Source organism: Nematostella vectensis, chromosome 8 (assembly GCF_932526225.1).
Source record: "Nematostella vectensis chromosome 8, jaNemVect1.1, whole genome shotgun sequence".
NCBI classification, from domain to species: Eukaryota; Metazoa; Cnidaria; class Anthozoa; order Actiniaria; family Edwardsiidae; genus Nematostella; species Nematostella vectensis.
The window spans coordinates 7,425,249-7,441,762 of NC_064041.1; the positions used below are offsets into that span (position 1 = coordinate 7,425,249).

The window sequence follows — 16,514 nt, forward strand, 5'->3', positions numbered from 1 at the left end:
TATGTACTCGAGATAGCTTCGGAAGTGCTACATCTCCCAGAATTCCCCGGAGCCAATGGTACGAATCACGGGATCCGCCATCTTTTTGATCTTCTCTTCCTCTCTGTAATTTCATCTTGATATTTTCATTTCATATTTAAGGTAAGCAACGATTCTTTTATTAAAAAAAGTAAAGTATTTCAAATTATGTTATTTCGCCTCCCGACCGTTTTTCTTGTTCTATATTCTGCTGCGTAATTTTTACATGATCGTTCGAGCTGTTGTGTTCGAAAAAATCATCCAGTTCTTCACAATTCTTCCCCCATTGCAACCCAGCCGATGGAAAAATAAGCCCATCGACAAGTGCAGATATCAATTACTGCTGCAAACGTCTCCCAGTAGCCTGGAACATTTCGTATAGTGATATTTGTACAAAGTTGGTAGTTCAATTTTGCACCCATGTACAACTAAGCCAAGATATAAGCAATATCATTGCAATGTGCTTTTGTCCTGTTTGACAATGTTCATTTATTGAATCCTTCTAGAAGTCGCAAAGATGGCTGCGACTGGCCCGTATAACTATTCATACATCTTCAAGTATATTATTATAGGTAAGGATACACAATGTAGAGAGAAGAGAGAAGCCTACTGTAAGCCATGAAACATGTAATTACGTACTTAGTACTATTTTGAAACTTATTGTTATTGATCAAAGCGTGTATACTGTCTCACTTATACCAATCAAATAATGTTTGTCAATGTGAAAATATAATGTTTTCGGGAAAATTAGTTTCCCTTTTTTGATAAGAATGAGAAATGTAGATATCATTAAGAATGTTAAACAGTGGAGATTATTCAACTTTATTCAACACCACTTTAATTGATAGTTGATAATATGATATCCAATACCTTTGCCTACCACCATCCAAAACATTGTTTTATTGCTTTTTTGTCTTTAGAAGACATAAGACGTAAGTCCTTCATATTACACTCTTTTTTTATAAGAATGCTTATTTTCAGTTGAGGCTGGGCCATTCTTATTTTTGGAGCATTTTAAGGCTAAAGATGTTCTTAACAATGTTTTTAAATTTTAGTGCTTATAAAATATACTACCCAATGAATTATTAGGAGGAGAATTACACAAATAAACAATAGCAATATAATATTTAAGGTTGTTATTAATAAACACAATTTAACACTGCATTTTAGAACACATAAGACTAAAAAAACAGTATGTTGCTTCTATCTGAGCCTCCGCATGTTCTTAGCATGTTCTTAAAATTTGGTGAAAACTTAGCCTGGACGTTCTTATAAATGAGGTTCTTATAAAAAATATTGAAATCCTAATAAGTAGTAAGATATTAACAATATCACCTTCTCTGCAAATAAATTTTAACCCACTCAAATATAAAACTACTATAACAGTTCTGAATAACATTTAGTTACAAATGACGTTTTCAAACATTTCTTTGTCTTACTATATCAATACAAGTGCTGTGCTTTTTATAAGTGCCCATCCCCTTCAAATAAGCACACCTCCCTAAAAACAAAGACAAGTTTACCCATAAACAACAGAATTATGAATCTTAGAATAAGTGCTCTATTTCAAAAGAGCATCTGCCTCAAACTACATAGGTACCACTAATGACACTAACAAGCATTTAGTAAATTACAGGCAAATACTGTATAGACTAAAAAATAATTGACTTTTTCTTCTTGGAGCACTCCAATTTTTTCTTCCCTCACTTACCAACAATTTTGATCACAACTTAATGTCAGGTGCTCTATCATGTGTTGTATGGTGGCCGTCTGAGGTGCCTTCTGGATCTTTGACTTGGCCAACTTGTATCTGTACCTTTTTAAATCCATTCTAGCTACTGAAAGGGCAATATGCTTTCCGAATTTATTCATTTGGAATCATTATGCAATGTTGTTTAATAAGATTACTTATGATTTCAACTTTTTGTTATTTAGGCGATATGGGTGTGGGGAAATCATGTCTTCTTCATCAATTTACGGAAAAGAAATGTAAGTACCCTTAAGATATTGTAATACGAGTAGCAAAATCGTACAACTTTTGTGGCAGCATTTGCAAAAAAATGTGGGCGATGTTGCACGTTTTACTACTGCTGATCCAACTTTTGTCGAAGTAAAGGATAGACTGGTTCTTGCTTTTTTTCTGTGTCACTGATGTGGGCTTTTGCTCAACCAATCACAAACGCTAATGCAACTGCTTGCTTATGCCTGACGTCACTTTGCTACGAGACAAGTTGGGTTGCTGTAGATATACGTAGAAATACTGGTAGCATCTCCAATGTTTGTTGCAAAAAGCAGAACCATCTACTTTCTGCATGTTACCTTACCTTTATTGAGGATAGTAGCCATGCTTTGATCTCATGGACCCCATCAAAAAGAAAGCATCCAATAATATAAAAAGGTTACACATGCATAACCCAAAAATAATTCTTGTAAGTGAACTATTCAGGACTCCATGCTTGCATTGAAAATATTATTATTTATAAATCAAGTCATGTTACAAGCGTTTATGCTCATGAAACCTGTTAAAAAGCAATATATTAGCAGTCTGTTGAGTATTTGATTTGAGTAATTGTTCTTTCTACCGTGTAGTTATGGCTGACTGCCCTCACACCATCGGTGTTGAGTTTGGGACCAGGATAATAGAGGTGTCTGGTCAGAAAATCAAGCTACAGATCTGGGACACTGCAGGACAGGAGCGGTTTAGGTACAGAAGCTTTCACATTTTTATCCCTTCTGCCAATAGTATTACCAGGATAAAAAAGACATCAATAGGAACTTTTTAAGAGGCGCATACAGGGGCGTGCACAGCACAGGATGCACCAGCCCCCCCCCCTCCCCTCCCAGCAGCCAAAGAGTGGGTCATTTTTTATAAAGGAATCTTCACATTCTATGCTTTTTCCATATGATACCTATGACTGCACACCCCACCCACCCACCCACCCACCCTCAGCCAACCCTGGGTATGGGGCTGAAAGGAGATAAAGGATTAAGGGGGGGGGGGGACAGTGTTTCTTTGCGCCCACTGCTGACCACTAAAAAGGGAATGAATTCTTATTGGGAGATAATATTTTGCTTTTTTTTTCAGAATGATATCTATGGATGCTCCCCCCTTTAGCGAACCCTTGCTGTCTGGGTTTTTTGTCTTTTTACACATTCCATCTCTTGATTTGCTCTTTTGTGTTTCAGAGCTGTAACTAGAAGTTATTACCGGGGGGCGGCAGGAGCACTTATGGTATATGACATTACAAGGTACTTCATATGTTTGGAATTTTACAGTCAAGCTTGTTTTATTACCATAATGCAGGTCTTATCCAAATACTTATTTATGTTTGTTTGGCAGTTTTGCATAGTCACTGAATCTGCTTATTTCATAATAGATTTTCAATATTTGGCAGTAAAAACAATTCCTGCCATTATGGTTATAAAAAAGCTAGGTGTTTACTGGTTTTGAAGGTTGATTGACTATCCAGAATCGCTTTGTGGCATCTAAATACAGCTAATTTGGGGATGAAAAACATAGTGTCTACACCACAATGCAAGTCTACAATGCAAGTTCTGAATCAATCAAAGCAGCTAACTTTTATATTTTCTAGGAGAAGCACATATAACCACTTGAGTAGCTGGTTAACGGACGCCAGGAACCTCACAAACCCAAACACTGTAAGTACTCAATCAACTGAGATGTTGATGAAAGTATGTTATTTCATTCTTTGTTTATGTACTTTTTTTTCAAATTTAAACGTTTTGCTTTTTTGCAGGTGATATTTCTTATTGGGAATAAATCTGACTTGGATGCTCAGGTACAGTAGATTTTCCACACTAACATGAATTACAACATTCTAGCAGAGCTGGTTTTTAGTGTCAAGTTCCACCCTGCCTTTAAGTCTTGCTTATTATAAAATGCCTACTTAGTTTGCATATTTGATAAGTGGTATTTTGATACAGAGAGATGTTACTTATGAGGAGGCAAAGCAATTTGCTGAAGAGAATGGTGAGTGCTAGTGGGAGTTATCATTTTAATATGGTGCAGATGTCTTCTGATGATTCAGCCTTTGGAACACTGTCTCTCCTTGATAAAAGTTGTCCTCAGCCAATTGTTAACCATGGATAATTGATTTTCTTTCAGGGCTCTTATTCTGTGAAGCTAGTGCCAAAACGTATGTTCAAAGTATAAATGATTGCTTGATTATTTTTTGTTGAGTTTTCTTATTTCATAAAAACTGGACTTTTTGATATTTGTTTTCCACAGTGGAGAAAATGTTGAAGATGCATTCTTGGAAACTGCAAAGAAAATTTATCAAAATATTCAAGATGGGAGGTTTGTTGTGAATAATTTTGATTGTAAAATGAATCAATAAAAGTTCTTTGCATGATTTATTCTATAGCTGATTCTTACATGAACATTTTGATTGACAGCTTGGATTTAAATGCTGCTGAATCTGGTGTCCAACACAAACCTCTAACTGGCCGACCACAGAATGCCCTCAACACAGACCAGCAACCCAATCAGGACAAGTGTTCATGTTGATTGATGCATGTCAATCATTGCTCCTACTGTACAGACATTTTCATCAGTGTAATTAACAAAATCACTCATCTGTCTCAGAGTGCAAAGACTGCAAAATGGAGACAGGCCCTTCATTCATAACACACAGACTTGATGAATGGCGATGGGTGTTATAGAGGCTTGGTAGAAACTAATGGCAACAGGCCCTTAATTTACAAACACAGACTTGATGAATGGGGATGGTGTTATAGAGGCTTGCTAGAAACTAATCAGGACAGACAATTAAACATTTGTTAGATGAGTGTTGGGAGAAAGGAGGTGTACAAGTTATTCAACCCTCCCATCCCCTGACCACCAACTCCTAATAAATACATATAACAAAATTTTTTAGACACTATCGCAAAATTAGAACATATCTGTTTGTTATGACATCAAGACTAACCAAAATATGGGACCTGCCCTCACTCATACTCTGCTTGGTGAAAAGTAAAAAAAAAGATTACAATGTACCCTGATTGTTGTACAGTTTGGGTTAGTATACTCTTTTACATCCCCCTTCCCCCCTTTCCTGAAGTCTTTGATATCTTTACAATTTTTGTACTTCAGTTTGATCATCTGAAGGGCTATGTTTTATTGACAGTTTGTACCAACAGCAATCATATCAAGGGAAGATCTTTCAAACGTAGTAGAATAAGATAATATCCAATGTTATAAAGGGACAGGTCCCTTAAAAGCATGTTATTGCTAAGCCCTGGGATTGGAGCTCCTCTTTTTGTATTTTATTGAAAAGACACATAGTTCATTTTAAAAATTCCTTGCATTTGTTTATTTTGTCATCTGTGTTTGAACTCCTGCCCTCCCTTCAAAATAGATTTGTACAAACTGCACAGTGGCCTTCTTTATGAAAGTTCAATGCTAGGTCCATATTCTATCTTTTCTCAACTTATAGGGAAAATTTTTTTCAACTATGACAGCAACCGTGAAAGGTTCCCAGTTACATTTAGCCAAGCAGGCTTTCAACTATTAGTAGATTAGAATTTATTGCTTCTCTGTAAGCTTATGAGAAATCATAAGAATTACTATTAACACAAACACTGTTAAAATTTATTGTACATCATAAGTAGCCATTTAAGCATAAATAATGCCACTGGTGTTATACTCCAGGTATCAAAGCCTTTTCTGTGGTGTTTTTAGGAACATTTGAATGAATGCTAAACAAGATTATGACTATCAAATGATAAGATGATCAAGCACTTCTTAAAAAAAATGCCATAGGGGAATCTTTGCCACTCTTGATTTATTAGTGTACACTATACATGAATCTCCTGGCTTTGAAGCAGAATGTGGGTAGGATTGGCATGATAAACTATCCAAGCGTATTTTCCAGACATGACAACAAGGAAAATTCTATTGGTATTTTCCAAATTGTGCCTCAAATGAAATAAAATTTGAAGTAAAGATTGTTATTAAGATCAAAATAGCCTGTGGTGTTAGTTGTAGTTTGTGAGAGTAATGAGGTGATGATTTTGTAAAATAATGATAATTTGATAGCACCAGTGTCTGAATAAATTTATTGTCTACATTCAGCAATTCTTGTTTGTTTCTTCACTCAAATTCCTTTTGTCTCCCTGTAAGAAAGGAGGCCTTGTTTACCTATTTACATTTGCGCTTTTTTAACCTTGCATGAAAAACAATATAAACCGGCAAAAGAGCAGCATATGAAACGTTACTAAAATATAGTTCTGTCTTGGGTTTCATTTTGGACGATTTTCCTGAAGCGTTAGTCCGGGTTTCCTGTGGTAACATGACAACGCAAACGGAAATGGTCAGTGGTTATGTTCGTGTTGTGCATGCGTGTTGTCGTAGATAGATGGAATGACGAAACAACGTCAATCTTTTCAAGTCGTTACTCGTGAGTGTGGAAGTGTTCCCAAGAAACCGGCAATTTTCGCCGAAAAAAAAACGAACCAAGGCCTTATTTATACACAGGTGAGCCCTTGAAGTCACGTACAATATGATCCGGTTATGCTATTAATCTATTGGTGGAAGTTTGAGTAGTTATAACCCGACAGTTCAGCCGTGAAGAGAGAACTCATACACGTGTGGTTTGTCACTGTTCAACCGGCTTTTTTTTTATACCTAATGATTTCACTGGTTCTGTAAGCTGTAGAGAGAGGTATAAGTATGTTTGACAAAAATCATTATCATTGCGCCGAATCGCATTAAAATTGAAAGTTCTTTTTTTGCCACAAAAGTAGTCGAAGTGTCTAGTTTTAGCGTCTCCGCTCAAGAATTCAGTTGATTTGCCCACCCTATAAGAATACGCGAAATTCTAAAGTTTGTTTCCACTTGTAACTTTTTAAAGCAAATATGTTATTTTGCATCAGCGCAACTAAAGCACTTTTGTCGTGTAAGGAAAGCCTACATGCGTGTGTTGGTGATGTCAAATGTCCAGGATTAATAACATCTTTTCTTTATTGATTTCCGAATCAGGGAAGATGCGGCTAATATTCCAAAAAGTTCAAATTTATACTCTACATGTTTTGTTATATCTTGGAAAGCAAATGTAATTATTTGATATTGGATTACGGGATTAATGCTTACAATCTGGCTATTGCATAATGGTTTGCGACGTGTATTTGTGAATTTGATTTTCTCTTTAACCTATTGATTGCTTAACTCGTTCTCATGTCCTTACATTGTTGTTACAATTTCTAAGCTAAATATTCACTTTGTTCTGACGTGTGCCTATAGTGTTCAGACCTGCATAATTTCTCTTATGTTTGGAAAAAAAAACATTTCTTACAACACACAAACACTACTTAATATTCCTAGGCTTTCTTAATATTATTCCTATTATTATATAAATCAAATATATTATTTAATGATGCTTCACATTTTATTTTCCCACACAATTTTCCCACTATATATATCTGAAATTTTGACCTATGCATCTTCATAAATTTCCAAGCCCTGAAATATGTATAGGGAGTATAATAAAAATCGTGTGTGTTTGTTCCAGAGAAATGGGTGACGCGACCAAGGGAGCAAAGGTCTTCAAGACAAAGTGCGCACAGTGCCACACTGTAGAAGCTGTAAGTCCCCTACTCTCATCTTTAAATTAAGTTTTGAAAGAAATGGATGTAAAAAAAACTAAGACCCAAAAATCTACTTCTCTCTATATGATTTATATATTGGTTCCCCCCCTCCCCCCATATACATATCACATATCCTTCCCGTAACTCTATGCAACCCACTGTTACATAAGTATGTTTCTCATGAGATTGGGGCGACAGCTCAGTTGTACAGCTTCGCTTCTCAAGCAAGAGGACCAGGGTACAAGGTCAGGTTAGGGATTTTTTCAGAGGTGTAAAAAAACTGGCTCTGTATTTTGGACTGTGTATCCCTTGTGGCTCAGATGACTATGTTAAATGGCGGTCTGTCTCTCAAAAACCTAGCTAACCAACCTGTTATTGTGGGACTTTAAAGAACCACTGAAGAAGGCAGAGTCTATCTACAGTATCTGTACTTGGCTGCATAACCAAAAGGGGCATTAACATACTAACACTTTCTCATCCATGTGAACTGCATGGCAGCAAAGTGCACCTTTATGTAGCAGTCTGAATAAGACCCTGTGTAATGATAATCCAGAGTTATTCAGCCTATGGCTGCATTTCTGGATAAAGTCGGCCCAGCTTCCTTTCCTTTCTTTTCTTGTAATAAGCATTTTTCTGTTGTTATTTTTCAGGGAGGCAAACACAAGACAGGCCCTAATCTCCATGGTCTGTTTGGCCGCAAGACAGGCCAAGCCGAAGGTTTCTCATACACAACCGCCAATCAGAACAAAGGAATTACATGGGGAGAGGATACGCTAATGGTATACCTTGAGAACCCCAAGAAATATATTCCAGGTAGGTCTAATGTCAAGGAATATTTTTCTCGATTCCATTTTATTAGAATATTTGTAGATATTGCGGCCAAAGACAATTAAAATCTGATTTCTCATTAGGAACAAAGATGGTATTTGCTGGAATAAAAAAGAAGAATGAAAGATTAGGTAAGACACCCACTTCTTATATTACTGATGTTGCATTGAAAAAAAAAATGTTTAGAGTAATCGTTCTCTGTGTTTTTTTGTTGTCGTTGTTTTTGCCCACATTTGGTTTTAAAACTGTTTTGCTCATGTTTTGCTCTTTGGTGACACAGCAGAAGGCTTTGTTCTGCTGTATTTTTTTATAAGCCTAAAATAAGAGACAAATTAAGCACAACATGTAGAGTGCTGCTGTAAATGTCTCCTAAATGTTTCTTAGTTTAGCCATGGCCAAAATCATGCTACATGCTAAATAAGGTGCAGTGTTTGTCATGAACATGTTTCTCACCTTTCAGAAGAGAAGCATTTCTGGATCTCTTTGGTGCACAATTATCTTTTTGAGTGGAGGGGGTCTGGCTAAACTTCGTGACTTCGTTGAACAATACAAGTCCCCCTCTATATTTTAGCCAGGCGTTTTTTTTACAAATTGTGAATAGCATGTCTTTATAGATTAATAGATTTAAAGTAATTTTTTTTTCAGATCTGATCGCATACCTTAAACAGGAAACAAGCTGAAGATTGTTCATGGTTTCTTGCCTAATTTTTAAATACAGGATATGTCAAGCTATTTTAGGTGATTTTCTACACTTTTATTTAATGATGATCAGGGCAGTTTCTTGCCTGTGTGAAAATTGTGTTCTGTGTTTTTTTTTTTTTTTTTGTGAATCAGGCAGTACTTTGCTGGAACTATGTGCTGACCTAAACTGGAGTGGACAAATAAAAAAGCAATCAATGTACATATAAACTTGAGTATTGTGTGATTGCTTGAGTATTGATACAATGCCTTTGGTTACAGGGTTTTTTTACCTGAATACACCTTTTTGGGGGATCCTACCATACCATTTACTTCTAACGCTTGACTGCACATGGTACCCTGAGGGTGCTTTAGGGGGGTAGGGGTCAGAAATCATCAGTCATTTTTTTACCCTCACCCCAGCCCCTCACCCCTACCCCATCCCTATCACCCCATCCCAGATAGATAGTTTATTAGGAATAAATTGCGTAGCAGCCCTTAGGCTGAATTAGGCATTTACAAAACAATAGATACTATATTACAACTATAATAAATTTAACTATATACAGTAATAAATATAAAAATTTTAAAACGTGATAAAGTTCATCCTATATAAAAATTAATCATAATCTATAAAAAAAACATATACTCTCCATTTAAGATTTGTTGGCCATCGAGAATGTAAAATAATTCATGGCTCTGTTTGTTTTAAGGTGGGGCAAGGCAAAGGGCCGTTTTTTCCTAAGGTTATGGCTTGAAACGTTTGATGGAGGCAGCAAGCTCTTTAGTTTATGATTCGGATCGGAAACTATTTCGTCGAAGAGCTTGCTGCAAATTAGGCCGTGGTGCACTTCTAATGGTGTTATGCCCAACAAATCACAAGCACCATCGTAGCTCGTACGGGGCAAAATTATAGAGAGCGCCCTTTTCTCGATACGTACGAGCTCATTTTTTAGGTACTGCGGCAGGGCGTTATGAAAAACCGGCACCGAATAGTCGACGGCCGAACGAATGCAAGCTTTATAAAATAAAGATAAGTCTGAGGGAGGTAGCCGAGCCCTTTTTAGTTGGATTAAAAAGTATAGCTTTTTGCTAGATTTCTTGACTACCTCGTTCACATGAGCGTTCCACGACAAGTTATCGCTTATTGTGAGCCCTAATAATTTCGTGCTTTTAACGACCTCAAGCTCCTTTCCCTCGATGGTAATGGCATCGAAAGGTCGAGGCGAGCGCGCAAACGAAATTCTCATCTCTTTGCATTTATCGGGATTAGGGACTACTCTATTGTCGTGGGACCACTCAATGATGTCGTTGACCAACCCCTGAGCGCTGCTTAATTCCCCTTTCAATACCACTTCGGAGACCGTGGTGTCGTCTACGTACTTCCATAAGTGTGGGGAATTACATTCTAGATCATTGATAAATAAAACAAAAAAAACACGGGCCTAGCTTTGTACCTTGCGGTACCCCGGAGGGGACTGGACCCCACTCGGAGTAGCAGCACTTGGCTAGCTTAATTCGTTGGAACCTATTGGAAAGAAAATCAATGATCCAGTTAACAACGCTACGGGGAATGGCCAACCTACTCAGCTTATCTACGAGAATACTATGATCAATAAAATCAAAGGCTTTGCGATAGTCAAACAACAAAGTTCTTACTGTTGCTCCATTCCCGTCAGTCCCGAGAGCCCAAGCATGCAGCATGCTTATAAGCGCCATGGTGGTAGAAGACTTTGGGATCGCCCCGTATTGGTCTTGGCCAATCACCTCAAGGACCGCTGGCTTGACAAAGTCAGTGACAACGAATTCCTCTGCCACCTTAGACACGCACGGTGTTAGTGAAATAGGTCTTAGGTCTTTTTTGAGATCCAACACAGGTTTCGTTTTTGGAAGAGGTGGGACATCAGCCATTTTCCAGATGGGTGGCAGTCGCTGATCTTTAAAGGATGCGTTCAGGATTTGTGTAATCGGTTGGGCCATGATATCGGAAAACTCTTTCAGAAGCCAGCTCGGCACATTGTCGGGGCCCGAGGCCTTTCGTGGGTGGAGTTTAGATAACACCTTTTGCACGCGATCCTCGGTAACACTAAGGAACACGGGCTCATCCTCCAGGGGAAAGCGCTCGAGCGGCTCGTTCAACCGGTAAACCTCCAAAGGCTCTAAAAAGGCTGAGTTGATTCTGTTTGCCTGATCTTGCATAGGGAGTTCGGAAAAATTATCCATGTTTATTTGAGTAGTCAAGTCCCCATTTGTTACTTTGGCGCCACAGAGCCGCTTAACCTCATCCCACCATTTCTTTGGGTTTTCGCCCTTCAGTTGTTTCACCTTCGAATCTTAAAACCGGCTTCTGCAGACCTTCCTCTCCCTATTCACCATGTTCCTGAAGAACTTGAATCGAACTGACTCGCGGCCGTGATTTTTAAAGGCCTCTTGTCTCTTGAGTATGATGGATTTGAGACCTGGCGTCATCCATGGTGCGTCGGCTGCACAAATGTGGTACTCTTTCTAGGGCATTATGATGTCAAGCCCAGTACTCACCACTTCAATAAATGTATTCCACATTTGATCGCAGTCCGATAGAGGGGCGAATAACAAGGACCAATCAATGCTGATCAGATATCTTCCGAGTGCGGCCTTGGAACTGGTGCGCAGGTCCCGCTTTATGATAGTTTTCTTGCGGTTGTTGTTTTGTTTCTTGTCTATTGCAGCAGCTAGCACCGTGTTGTGGTCCGACAGACCAAAAGGTGGAAAGGCCTGTGGCGCGGCGTAATGATCGTGCATGTTAGTAAGAATCAAATGCAAAGTTGCATCTTTCTGCGTTGGCACCTTAACAATTTGCTTCAGGCGAAAGTGTCTTAGCAGGCCGCTTACGTCCAGACGGTTGAAATCGCCAGTAAGCAGTATGCCAGAGTTGGGGAACTTTGACTCCACGAGCGCGAGGGACTGGAACAGATGCTCCCGCAGTGACTGGTCGTCTGCGCTTGGTGGGTGATATATTGCAGCGGCAATAATACAGTGGAAACCTCGAGGAAGGCGATTAGGTCTTAAATGAAGCCACAAACTCTCGTGATCTTCACAGCAGTTCAGCTCTTTTAGATGTTGGAATCTACAGCCATCTTTGATATACGCGCACACTCCACCATGCATCTGTTCCACCCGATCACGGCGTACCACACTAAAGTCAGGAATATTAATGACTCCGTCGGACACGCTTTCTTTTAACCAAGTTTCGGTAATAAAAACAAGGTCGGCTTCTTTGCGCAAAACGAATTCTTTTACTTCATCGATTTTTGGAGCAAGTGACATAACGTTAGAGACAATCACATTTGGAACTTTGGCGCGTAAATGTCTCCGAGTAGGTCCGGTTTCGGTTTCTCCAATGTTGTTTTTGTCGCTGGGCCATCCCCCTCACTCCAACCTCACCCCACATCCCCCTCACCTCCACCCATCCCCCTCACTCCCACCCCATCCCCCTAACCTCCACCCATCCCCCTCACTCCCACCCCATCCCTCTCACCTCCACCCATCCCCCTCACTCCCACCCCATCCTCCTCACCTCCACCCCATCCCCCCTATCCCTCACCCCCACCCCATCCCCCTCACCCCCAACCCCCTTACTCCCATCCCCCTCACCCCCACCCCATCCCCCTCACTCCCACCCCATCCCTCTCACCTCCACCCCATCCCTCTCACTCCCACCCCATCCATCTCACTCCCATCCCCCTCACCTCCACTCCATCCCCTTCACCCCTATCCCTCACCTCCACCCCATCCCCCTCACCTCCACCCATCCCCCTTACTCCCACCCCATCACCCCCACCCCATCCCCCTAATAATTTTGTCAACGATATGCGATGATTTATGTTAGCTACCTGGCATAAATTGTCTTCACATGTGTATGTTTTTTTTTCGGTATGTGCGTAATTTGCATTTTTGTCCCGGGCGTCTTTTGTCGTCGTTGTTAATTTCGCTTTGCCACATTTGGAATTCGATGTCTTTAAGTCGTCGTTTGATTAGTTCCGGTATATTATTCGGGCTTGGCTGCGCGAAGGCTCCGCCCAGAGGTGGCCCAGTCCAATTTCTGCAAGGAGATTTTCAACTTTTTGGCACCAGGAGATTTTGTATGCTTTTCCTACCATGTCCATAAGCAGCGCTTTGTATGAATTTTTTTCTGATCTCCGGAGGTGAGCTTCGATAGGAAATTCAAACTTCTTGATTTTGCGTTGACCCTTAAGGGGAATCTACCTAATTCGGCTCTGGAAGCGTTATTGCTACAAAATTTATTAACTCCCAAAAGCCACTTACAGAATTTGATATGGACCACCCCGACCGTGTCTCTGTTTATTGGGCTCAATCCCCCAGACTTCACTTCCATACAAAAAAATCGGCAGAATGAGAGAGTCGAAAAGGCGTAGTAGCAAAAAGTTTTCCCTGAAATGCTCCCCCATTTCTTTGCGTAATTTGTTTAATAAGGGCAACTTTTCTATGTTCCTGTTTAGCTAAAGAGAAATTCCCATGAGTTTTTAATTGCAAGCACAGGCATCTGTTGAATTTTCATTAGCAATCAATGAGTCTAGAATTTAAAACGGTAGTTAAGGTAATTCCCTTGAAATAGTTCTACAACCCATAATTTTTTAAAACTTGGCATAAACAATATTGAAGTTAAGGGCTTTCAAAAAATGTAATAAAAAATGGGGGTACCGACCTCGTTTTCACAACAGAGGGGCGTAGAGTTGACGCTTAAACGACACGAATCTGCTTGTGGATACACTATTTTTCTAGGGTAATTTTAGGATCCATCAAAGGATTTTTGCGCGGAGGGAGAAGGTCAAAACACTTGCCTAATTTTAACAGGGGGGGGGGGGGGGGTAGAGGGTCAGCTGGTAAAACCCCAACCCTCTCCCCACTAGCAATTAGTTCTCGTCCGTATTGCGAAGAAATCAGAGCCTCCGGGTGGACAAACAGAAATTCGTAACCTCCATTTTCAAGTTTGCTTTTCTCACAATCACGAAACTCGTCACCTACTTCGCTTGTTTCGGATCGCCGAAGCTGAGTTGCCCTTTCGGACGGCAGGCGTAATATTTGATCTTTGATCAGCGAGGATAACGGAGAAATAATTACTACAACAGGAGGGTTTCCACTGACATTGCGAAGGAGTCTTTGCTTGTGAAGAAGTGCCGGCAGAAGGTGAAATACCAGCGATTTCCCATGTCCCGTTGGAAGTACGGCAAGAACGTCCTTGTTTAAATACAAACTTTCCAGGCAAACAACTTGTTTCGGTCTTAAAACAACATCCCAGTACGAGCTTTCTTGTATAGAAGAATCTAAACTTGTCATGAACGCAAGAAAACTTGACGCCATTTTGATTGAAAACGCGCGAAAACCCTGAGAGACAAAGTACGCTCGGTGTCTAGCCCCCCTAGAAATATATATATTTTTTTTGGATTAGTTGTCACGTGACCAGCCCTCTCCAGGGTCTCTCCTCTCTTTCCCCAAGGGGGATATGAGGGGAAGACCCTGGGAACGAGGATGCCCTCTCGTCCCGCTATCAGCCATTGGTACACCCTCCCCACCAAGAGGTAGCTGTCGGTCCCCGAGCGGACACAAACGAGAACGCGAATAAACAGAAACGCGGCACGGATAAGTGAACTGATGGAAACAAACAGGAAGAAAGCTCTGCTAGCAGGGTATAGTTTTTTTTTTATTTTTGCTAGAGAAGCAGATTTTAATATTGCACTTTTATATGTGAAATTGGTTTTACATAAACTCATACATAGCTACGTTTTATGAGAATATATAATGGACGGATATATATCAGGTGATAACAGTTGCATGAACATCAACAAAAAAAGACGATCCTAACGACCAGAACGACGACGACGATTACTAGATCTCCTAACAAGAAACGGGTAAACAAGCATTAAGTTAACTTCAGCATGTGAATCCAACAAGCCCCCCACCCCTCCCCCCTACCTTGCCCCATTCTACCTTCGGCCCGGCAATTTAGGCGATAGGATACTAAGGCTAAGTTCAAACGTCGTATTATGCATGAGTCGTATTCAACGCAAATACAAGCAAATGGTAGTCCCGGTAGTAGAGTTATAAGTTTACTTACAGATACGGACTGTTTTGAATGTCGTCATCAAGGGCAATAGGGTCATGATCTTTATCTTCATCTCTGGCCGTGGGTTCTTCGGGTTCGGCTTCGTCAACAAACCCTTCTTTATCATCATCTTCTATTTCTCTGACCTCATATTTGATATTGTCGATATCACAAGGCTCGGCCCACGCAATGGCCGTTATAGCCGGCACGATGAGAAGAACAAGCGAAAGTTTCCTCATCCTTCACCTAAACAGAAAAGAAATAGGGTATTAAGAGCAGGCCCAGGGGGGTAGGGGAGCGCAACCCGCTTCGACCGTCCCCGCCCTCGGTTTCTTGCACAACGCGCCCTGTTTCTTTCGCTTATCGCACGGTTTATTTCGCTTATATTATCAGTGGCAGACTTGGGGTAAGTCGTACCGTCATTGCGTTTGCGTGCGAGTACATGTCTCCTGCGGACAAGAAACAAACGAGAACGCGAAAAAGAACATAAAGACGCGACACGGATAAGTGAACTGATAGAAAACAAGAAGAAAGCGTCACAATGTGTGCCGAAAATTCATAAGCAATATCAAACAGGGGAGCGTCTTATACCCCCTAGTGTCAAGCAGACTTATATCCTCCAACTCGCCATACTCCCTAAGATCTAAGCGCTCACATAGTGTGGTTCCGGGTCGCACGGACCGTTTTTCCAAATTCGTCTCAGCGCAATATGCTGGGGATTTAATGTTATTATGAATTATGTATGGTGTAATGTATTTTGTAGTTAGCTGACCCTACCGGTAATTCAGTTGTAAAAGAACTGCAAACGGTTGAAATAAACGAGCATTATTATTATTATTATTACAGGAGGGTAAGTCAGTGAAGCAAAACGAAACTTTATCAAAACCTACAAATATCAGGCAAAACACAAAGCAATAATATAAGTCTATGGTATTTTTCGTAAATGAAACTTTTTTAGTTGAAACACATTTAGGACCTTCCACTGATGAAATGAAAAAATAGAACCGTATATAGTGATAATAGATTTTTGATATCCTAGATGCGACCTCTTGAAGACGCTCGGAAGAGCCCCATTTCTATCGCGATAGCGCTGTATTTAGGCTGGGACTTTCAAAAAACAAGAACTTGTTGCAATAGAGAAACTTATCGGCCAGCGCCAATCTCACCTGTGATCCTAAAACTAGAGCTTGCTTTGATTGTTCGCTGCCTTGCAAAGGTCGGAATAAGGCCTTCTTGAGGGCGGACTTTTATACACAATTGTACTCCAGATCTAAATAAGCCA

The 16,514-nt window shown here is 40.1% G+C and overlaps 3 protein-coding genes and 1 long non-coding RNA gene across 4 annotated transcripts; 2 read left to right on the forward strand and 2 right to left on the reverse strand.

Annotated features, from left to right (window-relative positions):
• The first annotated feature begins 24 nt into the window (after positions 1 to 24).
• Positions 25 to 6,115, forward strand: LOC5515241 (ras-related protein Rab-14). The gene is made up of 11 exons (XM_001635332.3): positions 25 to 141; positions 525 to 590; positions 1,954 to 2,007; positions 2,608 to 2,722; positions 3,205 to 3,267; positions 3,612 to 3,678; positions 3,777 to 3,818; positions 3,964 to 4,009; positions 4,145 to 4,175; positions 4,268 to 4,336; positions 4,435 to 6,115. Exons 2-11 carry the CDS (start codon positions 536 to 538, stop codon positions 4,544 to 4,546), a joined length of 654 nt encoding a protein of 217 aa, XP_001635382.1. The 5' UTR covers positions 25 to 141; positions 525 to 535; the 3' UTR covers positions 4,547 to 6,115.
• A 248-nt stretch (positions 6,116 to 6,363) lies between these two features.
• LOC5515240 (cytochrome c) lies at positions 6,364 to 9,360 on the forward strand. The gene is made up of 5 exons (XM_001635331.3): positions 6,364 to 6,514; positions 7,548 to 7,620; positions 8,274 to 8,436; positions 8,535 to 8,582; positions 9,097 to 9,360. The coding sequence occupies exons 2-5, from the start codon at positions 7,552 to 7,554 to the stop codon at positions 9,129 to 9,131; spliced, it is 315 nt and encodes a 104-aa protein (XP_001635381.1). The 5' UTR covers positions 6,364 to 6,514; positions 7,548 to 7,551; the 3' UTR covers positions 9,132 to 9,360.
• Positions 9,361 to 11,634: 2,274 nt separating this feature from the next.
• Positions 11,635 to 12,435, reverse strand: LOC5511459. The gene has a single exon (XM_048731839.1). It carries the CDS (start codon positions 12,433 to 12,435, stop codon positions 11,635 to 11,637), a length of 801 nt encoding a protein of 266 aa, XP_048587796.1.
• A 2,374-nt stretch (positions 12,436 to 14,809) lies between these two features.
• On the reverse strand, positions 14,810 to 16,514 carry LOC116619748. The gene is made up of 3 exons (XR_004296834.2): positions 16,399 to 16,514; positions 15,245 to 15,478; positions 14,810 to 15,024 (listed from the first exon to the last, which is right to left on the reverse strand). It is a non-coding gene; the product is annotated as an uncharacterized LOC116619748 (long non-coding RNA).

Coding starts and splice junctions, on each gene's coding strand:
- LOC5515240 (XM_001635331.3), top strand. CDS start 7,552: ATGGGTGACGCGACCAAGGGAGCAAAGGTCTTCAAGACAAAGTGCGCA. Junction 7,621..8,273: donor AGTGCCACACTGTAGAAGCT/GTAAGTCCCCTA, acceptor GTTATTTTTCAG/GGAGGCAAACACAAGACAGG. Junction 8,583..9,096: donor AAAGAAGAATGAAAGATTAG/GTAAGACACCCA, acceptor TTTTTTTTTCAG/ATCTGATCGCATACCTTAAA.
- LOC5515241 (XM_001635332.3), top strand. CDS start 536: ATGGCTGCGACTGGCCCGTATAACTATTCATACATCTTCAAGTATATT. Junction 4,176..4,267: donor TGTGAAGCTAGTGCCAAAAC/GTATGTTCAAAG, acceptor TGTTTTCCACAG/TGGAGAAAATGTTGAAGATG. Junction 4,337..4,434: donor CAAAATATTCAAGATGGGAG/GTTTGTTGTGAA, acceptor TTTGATTGACAG/CTTGGATTTAAATGCTGCTG.
- LOC5511459 (XM_048731839.1), bottom strand. CDS start 12,435: ATGTCACTTGCTCCAAAAATCGATGAAGTAAAAGAATTCGTTTTGCGC.